The 11,137-nt window shown below is 38.3% G+C and overlaps 1 protein-coding gene and 1 non-coding gene across 2 annotated transcripts in view; one reads left to right on the forward strand and one right to left on the reverse strand.

The window, feature by feature from the left end:
* Positions 1–6,512, forward strand: part of LOC101479326 (gastrin-releasing peptide) — a 35,152-nt gene extending 28,640 nt beyond the window's left edge. Inside the window, exon 3 of the transcript XR_013099520.1 lies at positions 6,376–6,512. This is a non-coding gene — a transcript (gastrin-releasing peptide). The remainder of the gene's footprint in view (positions 1–6,375) is intronic.
* A 1,135-nt stretch (positions 6,513–7,647) lies between these two features.
* On the reverse strand, positions 7,648–10,867 carry rx3 (retinal homeobox gene 3). Its single transcript, XM_004549657.2, has 3 exons — positions 10,332–10,867; positions 9,656–9,891; positions 7,648–8,807 (listed from the first exon to the last, which is right to left on the reverse strand). Exons 1-3 carry the CDS (start codon positions 10,591–10,593, stop codon positions 8,358–8,360), a joined length of 948 nt encoding a protein of 315 aa, XP_004549714.1. The 5' UTR covers positions 10,594–10,867; the 3' UTR covers positions 7,648–8,357.
* Between the last annotated feature and the right edge of the window lie 270 nt (positions 10,868–11,137).

Below are 11,137 nucleotides of genomic sequence, written 5' to 3' on the forward strand. Positions count from 1 at the left end.
TATACACCTTTATTGTCATATACAGATAAACAGTGTAGCCACATTTACCCATAATGAAATTCTTTGGCTCGTGCTCCTCAGCTTCACATGAGCATATAGAAAGTGTGCAGTTATATTTAAGAAGAAAATAACAAGAAAGGAACAGTAATAATAATAATAATAATAATAATAATAATAATAACAATGATAAAGAAAAAATGAACAAACAAAATAAGAAAGTATTAAATATTTAGAGAATTTAAGACAATTGTTGGTATTTACAGTTTGTGCAAAAACCTGTGCAATGAGCATTTAAGTGGCATTTGTTGAAGTGACAGTGTGCAGAGTAGTGAGTGTGTAATGGTGTATGCAGAATGTCAGCAGTTCAAAAGCCTGGAGGCTTGTGGGTAGAAACTATCTCTGTGTCTGCTAGTGCGGGTCTGAATGCTGCTAAACTGCCTGCCGGACGGCAGGAGTGTGAAAAGTCTGTGGCTGCGGTGGCTGGGATCAGAGAGGATCCGCTGTGTTATACCAGACGAGACAAGGGAAGCAAAACTGAACCTCACCCACATGAGACAGGAGACTATCAAAATAAAACAGGAAATAACACACACTGAGTCCAGACCAAGACAACTTGACAAACAGACATGAAGCTATGACTGACAAAAGGATAAAACATAGATTATAACAGGAAAATTAAGGGACAAACTTCTTTGACTCATTTGATGACTTAGCGCAAGCCATCATGGCATTTGTATCAAAACAACCCACTGTAGGTTCCTTATGCAATAAAATGAAAGCAATATTGTGCTTTTGGCTTTCTGAAAAGATTTCAGAACTGTGACAAACACAAAGCAAACTGTTCATTTTAATGAACGCTGCCAAAAAGACCACCCTTTAAAAGTCAGTGTTCGTGACACCACTATCACACTGCTTAATGCGTCATATGACATGATGCTCACAGCTCAAAACTCATATTAAAATAATTATATACTAAGCTGAAAAAATACTATATAACAGTAATAACAAAAAATAGATTGTAGACTTATCAAACAAGTAAAATCAATAGTTTCATGCCTTTTGACATCACATATTATACTTATATTGCAACTCTTAGTTCAATCACAAATTTAGTCTTCTGTAAATTCACCCCACACTGCCATCTGCTGTTTAAAATCCCAACAAAGGGAGCGCAATATAGAGCTTTACAGTTGAATGTGTTAAGATTTTTTTTTTTATGATAAACATGGTAGGGTATGGCAACCTGTGGTGAAGAATTGCCCTTTATGCTTGAAAATTACTAGTAAAACTTTCAAAGTTCACTTTATTCCGTCACAACCTATAATTATTACTTTCCAAATACAAAATGCTGATTGATGTGGACAATTATTCTTTCAGAGAAGTCATTTAAGTTGGTTTAATTATGAGGCTGAAAATTAAAAAAAAAGAAAGAAAAAAAAAGGTGACCTCTAGTATAAGTGATCAAATCCAGGCAATCAGACATGAGTAGGTGTTAGTGAATCGTTGAATGAGTTAATGAAAACCTCCTTCACTTCTCAGTGTGGGGTAATCCAAAGTTCATACTTTCACTAGGTGGTAATGTAATTTCATTATGTTTTTTTCATCTTGTTCCTTTTTTTGTTGGTAAAATGTTCCAAGTGAGCAGTTACAGTAAAAAAGGTGAAAGTGATAAATTAAACTATGGCTTTATGAATGATTTTACAGAATAACCTCCAACTGAACCTTGTATTTCTTGCATCTTGCATATTCCTGGTCTTTTTTTTTTACATTTTTCTTTCTGTTACATGAGCTTGTTTTCTTCCATAAAAATAAACCAACAAATATTTGATGAGACGCTGCACTGCGCGTCCTATCTGTCGCTGCCCTTTAAACATAGGTGACTCATCCTGCTTTGTTAAGGTCATTCTTGAACGAGGATATGATATTAGAAGCCATACGCACTCGAATTTTCTGCTGGGTTGTGTGTGGACTTATCCAGGTGGAACCCTTAGTCTTTTCAACACAAAACTGTATTTCCCTGCATGGAGTCCTTATCTGTCCTCATCATTTCTGTACCTCCAGCAATCTGTATGTCAATAAAGTCATGAAAGGGATCAGTCAAGCATGAGAATTTCACACGGGTACATACGTGGGTGCCTCACTGTGTTTGAGGACTGCCTAATTCACACTGCTGACCTTTCCGTGCTCTGCAATAAAGTGTGCCAATAAATTAGTTGGACTCTTCATTAACAAGATGGCAGATGTAAGTAAGCACACAACAGGTGTCAAAATATTCATCACTCTTATTCATGGCATCTTGTAAGAGCCGTTGGTTTTATTTCATGTGTGTGCATAATTTTCTGTGATTTGAAAATAAAGCGATAGTTACAAATTGTTAACATGCAGAAAACGTGAAGACAATTCGGTGTTGTGCAAAAGGAAGAAGTAAAAGTTGAAGGATTTCCTCCTATGTTTTAGCACACAGTTACTAATCTTGTGTTAGAGTAGTGTGCGTTTTGTGCTGCTGTATTTGGCTCCAGTTGCTTGTGAAAATAATTCCTATATTTGCATTTCAGCACATTCCTTTGCTTTACTTTTGGATTGTATTTACATTTCAAGGAAATTCCCTTGAAAATATAATATTTTTTAACACGTTTTAAATTTACAATTTTTTAAAAAAAATTTAAAAGTGTGTGATGTGTCAAATAACTGTGATCTGAGTATTGACCAAACTAACCGATTACTACAAGCAAGCAACCCTAATCTGGTAAAAGCTGTAATTTAATATTGTAGGTCTAAATAAATGCAGTTTTGAAGCACTAGGGGAAAAAAATCTTCAAACAGTAACCAAATGAAAACACCCCTCCCTACACATAAGGAGTTTTCCTCGGTTACAGGTGGTAATAGGAGTCATGGATAGCCATTATTTATTTTTTGTGAGCTGTTTTTGTTTTTTGTTTTTTTTGCATCAGCATGTTTGTATTTTATGCCGCCACAACTTAGAAATTGCTCTATATACTATTTAGACTATTGAAGTAACTTTTTTCATTGGGAGTTTGTGATGCAGAACTCCCAGAGTAGGAGCCACTGGCATAATCTATTATGGGCCAATACTTACAGGGACTTACAGGAGACAGATTTAAAGAAGTAAACAAGTAAGAGTAATATCCTCATTTCCTATTAGCCAAAAGAAATAAAGACATTGACTGATAAGTATCCATATAGTGTATTAAAGAAGAAGAAAGGTTTCCTTTTCTGAAAAGAGAAATCTTTCTAATGACCAGCAGGGGGCAGTTTCTCTTACTCTGAAAAAAAAACAAGTCTCATTGTATAGACTGTGTATAACACATATAACTGTGTATAACAGTTCTCACATGTGATGTACTTTATTACCCGAGTAATAGCGCTCTCTGAGGTAAGAAATATTATTAACATAATATCCTGCTTTCTGGGGTTATTGTAAAAACTGTATACTTGAGGCATGAAGAACGCTGCCATATTGGAAAATACAGATTTATGGTGTCTTTTTATGTCATTCTTATACAGAGAGAAGGTTTCTGGGAATTTAAACAGTGCAGAGCCCATGGAGATGTGTTGTCCTCCAAGAAAACAATAGCGCATTCCAGCAGACAACTGCAACGTGTAGATCTGCATCTGCAAAGCTATGGGTAGCAATAAAGGCGGTATGCTGGAGCCTTAACACGCTTGGCTAAGTGAGGCTACAGTAACAATGAAGTTGCAATGTAAATGCCTTTGGTTGTTGTAACAAGGAGCAGGTCTGCAACCACTTGCAGTCACTTGCAAGTTACTTTGGTCACTTTAAAGATGACATAAGATGAAATCAGCCTGCTATAATTTTCTGACTTGAATAATGCCATGTTGGCAGTTACATGGTGTCTGTGATAATATGGCGAGTAACTGTGATAAATAAGGGAATATTGCAAATCTGTTGTTTTCTGTTGCAGAATTGTTGCCCTCCTACACAGAAATTCACATTAATTGCTGACATTCAGAGACCAGTGAGAAATGTGTAGATTTAAAACAGAAATGTAGAAATTGCTCCACAAATAGCAAAGTATTTACTGCAAGAATTCAGCTGCACTTTAACTGCAAAGCAACACAGGCACTGGACAACCTTTGAAGACAGGCTGCTACCCACCGGGCAACATGTTACGTCACCCTTTGATCAAAAGTTGCCTGCTGCAAGTACCTGCATTTGGCTTGCAAGACCAAATAAATAAATAAATAATAACAAATGCAATGCATTGGCCAACTGGGCAACCAATGATTTTTCACAGCCCATGTATTTTGACTGTACTGTGACATGTGACATGTTCACATGTGTATTTGAGGTCATATGCGTGTGAAAGTTACCAATCACAGAAAGGAAAGCACTTTTATGTTATGAGGATTGAACTTTGAGGGCGAACATACCTGCAGAAGTCTTCCAACACTTGCTAAGTGGAAAATGTCCCACTAACGTGGCAGAAACTTTTCAGAGTGTGTGATTTACCCCCGCCTGCTGTCACTTGGCAGTAGCATCAAAAACATGTGAATCAAACAGTAATATGTAATACTCTTATTCATATTTGTGCTGGTAGTGGAGCGTAACCAAGTGTTAAAACATTGAAAACTGTGCTTTGGAGCCAACTTTTGTGCATTTATTCTCTGATGTTTATGTTTATTTGGACTTCTTCGTCTTCGTGGTACACTCCATTGGTGTTTCATGTCCCCTTAAAGACAACATTTCAGCTAATCAGTTTTTCAGACGTGCACAAAGGACACCAGCGGGGAACATTGAATTCCCCTTAACAGTTTATAGGCAGACCTTTACATGTGAAATATTGCTTGCTTATGAATGTTTAATTTCGGTTTGACAGAATCTGAGCAAACAATTTCAGCCATGAAGCGTTGTTTTAAGCAGAAAAAGTGAGTTTAATTCAATTTTACACTGATTTCTAAGAACTGTCCATTATTATCATCACAGTCATGAAAAGTGTTTTGGGCAAAGGCCTAATGATTTTCATATTCAGGCTTTTTTTCTGCTACTATCTGCTTCTTTGGATCAAGATTTCAGCTTGCATACAATGCATTTCCAAATCTGCATATGAAGTACAAGTAACTCCAACAGATCAGTTGTGATGTATCATTTAAATAAAACACATAAAATGTATGGATTTTCCCTAAAATGAGCCACTCAGTGGAAATGACTCATTTCTTTTACGTGAAAACCTCCCTATTTCATTTTGTTAGTATTATTTTTTTATATAGTGTAATGTACATGTAAATGACCCAAAGAGTTCTTCAGTCACAGCTTTTCCTCACATGCTTATTGAGACAGAGGCAATTACTGAGGTCTCCTCCATCCGCGTGAAATGACGTTGACATCTTCTGCAATCACCCAGCAATCTCTGGGCAAACAATAGCGATCGATAATTACAGAGTATAGATGATAATTTGTCATCATCACTTTCTCATTTTGCCACCAGCGTCGGGCTACTTAAGACACCCACTGACGTACGGCTGTGTCAGGAGGGGCATTTAACTTTGAACCGTTAGCCATTCTTATCAAAGGCGCCGGGAGTGGAACCTCAGCAGGTTTGCAACTGGACAGCTGTTTCCAAACTTATCGGCTCACGCGAATAAAAAACGAGTATGGTGGAGATCTTCTAAAGATAGATCAAGCCGATTAACTGTAACTTAAGGACTAACATACGTTGGGTGTTTTGTTTTTGTTTATATTTACGTTTATATTTTCCGACAACATGGGCGGAGAGTGCTTATGGTATTCATGGACTTGCAGACCCGTGTGGCCAGTTCTTATTATTCTGGCTACTGTACCGTGTATTTTGAACTGCTCAGAGAGCCCTGCAGCAGTTGTTGGGAAAATGTATCCACGAGGCAATCACTGGGCAGTAGGTAAGGAAACCGTCACACAATCTGCTAAAAAAGTATTTCGTGCAGGCAAGTTAATATTACTTTTTGTTCTATGTATTTGGCGATTATATCGCAAGGTTCGCAGGACTGTTCACTCTTCGAAACAAATACTCATATTGATAATAGCCTATTTATTACAATTGTAATAACCCCGGGTCACTTCAAATCATTCATTTGTTTTCTGTTGTTATAAATAAGTATGTTTTAGTCATTCTCTGCTGCTAAGTTATATATACTGCTGCTGCTGCTATATATATATATATATATATATATATATATATATATATATATATATATATATATATATATATATATATATATATATAATAAGTTACACCAGGAGGAATGAGCACTTTGCAGTGAGAAAAAAAAATGCTTTGCACACATCTACACTTGATTGCAGTGTAATTTCAGAAGATGCTCTAGAATAGATGCTACCTTTTATTTCCAACTTCCCAGGTCACTTGATGGGAAAGAAGAGCATAGAGGAGGAGCAGGAGGTAAACCCTGACAGGGACTACCTGACAGCCCTAAAACCAGCCCGGCTCACACAGCATCTAATGCAGGCTCTGATGCAACCAGAGAATCCAAATCAGATGATGCCTCAAACTGCAGACAAGCTGCTTCAGCGCCACTGGAGAGAAGAAGACAAAGAAAAATATCTGGCAGAGGTATGTGTGTGGAACAGATCCTCAATTATCAAGTGATCCAATGTTACGTCTAATCATGTGTACATTTCCAATGTAATTACTACTTTATAGATGTCAGACCTGCTTCTTCTGGCTTTGAAACTGCAAGACAGTGACTCCACCTGAATGCAAGATGAATTTCTGTTTTTTAAAAACAATCATCATTATCAACTTAAAGTACTCTATAATCACATATCCACACTGTGTATTTTATTCTGCTGTAACAGATTGTTTGTTTCATCACTAATCTTGGTTTCCTGTATGCATATCATGCAGCGTTTTGATTGCTGAACGATCTGACAAGGTTGTGTTACATAAGCTGAGAATCTGAAATAAAATGGGCATTGTGATAACTGCACTGTGGATGTCAAAGCATGCTTTGCATGTCAGAAGTGTCCTTTGCCGTTTTTTCTTTTTTTCTGAAATTGTTAGCGCTTTTGAGATTTACTTCACCAGTACAGTAACCAGTTTGTACCACTAGGTGTCGCACAGCGTCAATCTAAGAGTGCTTTCATTTCCAGCAAATAATCAGGTGGATTGTAAAATGTTGACATAATCACGACTGCAGACGAAAATGGATGATCACACTTTCTCATTAGAAGGAAAAAACGCACAAGTGAGTGTGTTTGTGTGAGTGTGTTTTGCGTAGTTGGATTAATGATAATTATCATCCCTCTGGAGTTGCAGACAGAAGGAAGTGCTAATTGCAGCAATTTGGTTTACACACACACACACACACACACACACACACACACAGTTTTCTCTTAAAGCCAGAGGAAAGTTTTCACTCTGCTTCTTTTTCACTCATTTGTTAAGGATGATTGGCAAACAATAGAAGTACAAGCCACTTTCACCCCCATTATGGGTTTAATCCCAGGAGCGAATGGGATAAAGTTTACAGGAGTTAATGAGGAGGAAATAAGTGGGTTGAGGGACTCATTCTCCTAAACGGAGAGAGAAAGTGGGCGAGTTTAAGCCTGTTGCATGTAACAAACCTGCCATATGTTTTTTTTAATAATTCAGAATCATGAATATACTTAGATTCACAGCAGGAATGTTTTTTATTTAAATAATGCAGCTCCCTGGGTCTACTGACCTTTCACCGCTGTACCGGGCTAATTTTTAACATTTTCAATATAACATGTGCAGATTTTTTTTATCTTTACACAAGTGTGATACTGAAGACACCTCTGCAGGTAATGAATGCATTTCCTGATGGAAACTTAATCTACCATCATTTCATTCTGTCAGACATCTCAAATTACGCATGAAAACGGGAGAAATCGTAAATTTGTTAATGTATTTGTACACAAACAATTTATTGCATAAGGAAAGTAATCCCATTTGATACATTTATTTTATGATTCAGACTCAGAAACAAGTAAAGATTTAAAATGCTCCTTTTATCCATTTACAAGAGGAAGCATAAACAGGCATTGGTGAGTTTTCAGTAGGCTCTGTACTTGTTCTATTGGCAGTAACACTGGATGAGATGCGGACTGGGCTGGCTGATACAATGAAACAATTTAGAGTGAAGACAAAGGAGAAGAGACGGCTTCATATTTACAGGAATTTCACATAAAGTGTCACAATTTTTCCACAAAGTTGTACGTGTGGATGTCTTGAATTCCAAAGGGCAGCTCGAGTTGTCAGTCTTTAAAAAAAAAATACAATCCCATCATGAAAATGAAGCCAGATTTCTCCAAAAAGATTCATCATGATGTGTTCAGGGGTCTTAAAGTCCACCCAGCATCACCATGTCTTCCCAATAGACTGAATGTGCTCCTTAGCCTTCATCCTCAGTGAAGCAATACTGGAGTTCCTCGGATCAGCTGAGCACTGGTATGCCGGGGGCGGCAGGCACATAGAGCTGATGTGAGGCAGGTGAGAGCTGTGTCCCAGGGCTGGGGAGTTGAGGAAGGATGAAGGCAAGGAAGAGGGCAGGGGCGGAGGAGGAGAAGGCGTGTAAGGGCCTGGGAGGCCTTGCGAGTTGCTGACGAAGCCCGAGAGCGACTGCAGCGAAGTGGAGGTGGTGATCGGGGTGGAGAGCCAGGGCTCCAGCTGCAGCCCAGAGCCCAGAGAGCTGGTGGGAGAACGACTGAAAGAGAGCAAAGACGAGGAAGGGGTATCCTGAAGCTTGATGGAGCTCACCTCCAGCTTCTCCTGTCGACGCCACTTGGCTCGCCGGTTTTGGAACCAAACCTGAAAATATAAAGATTTTTTTTTAATCATCTGTCTATCTTGATAAAACATTTCCCTAAAAGTTTGATTTATACCCGAAAAAGGAATGACGTCTATGAATCGACCCAGCAGCCAGTAGAAAAGCAGAAAAACACAACTTTTAGGCCCATAATCAGTCATAAATGTAAACTGTAACCTCTATAATTTAGAATGTGAAATAAAATACTGCAGGAAAGCATTTGAACATGAATGCAGAAGAAAGGAATTAAATATAGTGTCAGTGGAAACTTTTTGATTCCAGCACTTGGCTTGAGCTGTGTCGCTGCACAAACAATAAAGTGAAACTGATTTAGAAATGGATTCAAATTCCATTTTTCAAATTTCTTTTAAATGTTTAAAAAAAAATAAAGACAAGTTCAACATTTATTTATTAATTATTTTGTTTAATTTTATAAATTTGATTCCTATTTCGCTTGGTTACAATTCAAACAAATAAATAAGCATTTCCTCTTAGATAAAAAAAAAATCCACTGTGGTCACTTTTATTAAACATTTATGATCGTTTTAATATTCCATCATATTTACCATATTTATGATCTTATATTGATCATAGGCATGAAAAAGTAATTTTTTGCAAATCAAACGAACACGTCGTTTCTCTACATTTCTAAAAGATAATATAAATATTCAGAAATATATAATAAATATATTAAATTTAATCTAAAAAGGTCTAAAAAAAATAATTTCTTTAGCCTTATAAGCATAGGAACCGTCATCATTATGGTTTGACTTACAGGCCTAACGGTCTTCAATATAATAAAAGGTACTTGCAATAAAATAAAACAAGTGGTTTTGCTTCGGGGACATACCTGCACCCGGACCTCGGGCAGGTTCACTTTCAAGGCCAGCTCCTCTCTGCTGTACACGTCCGGGTAGTGGGACTTGTCGAAAGCTCTCTCTAGTTCGTGGAGTTGGAAGGTGGTGAAGGTGGTCCGGTTCCGTCGGTGCTTCTTCTTGTGGCTTTCGTCGTCGGACAGTTTGCCGTCTCTGTCCGGTGAGTCCGGGCACACGGAGGCTTCGCCGGTGCTGCTGCCACAGCACACACCTGTGAGGAGTGGAGGCGGTGGAAGAAGTCAAACACCGGGACTGGAAGTTTTAGCCGAGTTCAAATTCGCTTTTCAAAATAAAATGGTAACTCCACTTTTTCCAGTCCAGTGTGGCTTTTATTAAAAAAATTATTTTACTCTTTTTTCTTAGATTTGTTTAAAATTTTTAATGTATTTATTTAAACATTCATTATTTCATTTGTATTTTTGTATCTCTCCTTTAAAAAAAGAAAATAACCTTTTAGACATTTGCACCAATATAAAATACATTTTGATTTCCTTCTGGGTAAAAACCGAATTCAAAGTGTTACTTTATCTGGAGTTTAAACAACTTTAATCCAAACTAAACCACAGGATGTCTGCATATTTTCAGCATACTGTTTTTGCACTCAGATTGACTGACGCGGGACTAAATGTGAAGAAAACCGAATTTACTTACTGTCACAACTTTCCGAGTAATGGTTTTTTTTCGTTTGGCTCACTATCCCATTCCCGTTGCGCTCAGCATCTTTGACCTGGACTCTTTCCATTACGTTATAGGAGGCTGACTTGTGGAATATGGTGTCTTCTTTAAATCCCAGTATAGCCTCTATGCTGTGGACTGTGGACGGGTTGCTCCCCGGGTTCTGGACGCAGCGTGCGGAGGGAGACATGCGCTCATCCATCATCATTACTTGGGTAGTTGATCCAAGAAGCCACATTGGTTGATAAGTCCAGAAAAAATATCCAAAAGTAAAATAATAATAATAATAACAAAACACTCTGACTTCTTCACAGATAATATTACCCCTTTTGATAAAGTTGTAGCTCAATGTCGGGCGACGTTGGAAAACTTGCGCACAACACCCAGGTATCTTGCTCGGTGGTTGTGGAGCATCTTCGGAGCCGGCTTTTAAAGTAGCTCTGAGACCCCCTGCTCATGCGGCACCCCCGCTGCACGTCATAGAGGGGACGTCCTGTTGGATTTGGCCCTGCTGGATTTAGGGGTGGCAGTGCGACGACCACTGCGGGCACCAGCCTCCACACCCTCCCTAACTCCTCCCCGTCACAAGTGCATGAGTCGGTGCTGGCTCTAAACCTACTTACATAAATCTTAAAACCATCTTTCCACTCCTCCAGATGTCATGTTCATGTCAGTCTGTGGGGAGGGGGAAAGAGAGGGAAGCTTAGGCCCACAGATTTAGGTACAACAAAATCATAATTACAAGATTTCTGGTGAGGACAAGGATTGCAAGATGGCAGCTT

Source organism: Maylandia zebra, linkage group LG7 (assembly GCF_041146795.1).
Source record: "Maylandia zebra isolate NMK-2024a linkage group LG7, Mzebra_GT3a, whole genome shotgun sequence".
NCBI classification, from domain to species: Eukaryota; Metazoa; Chordata; class Actinopteri; order Cichliformes; family Cichlidae; genus Maylandia; species Maylandia zebra.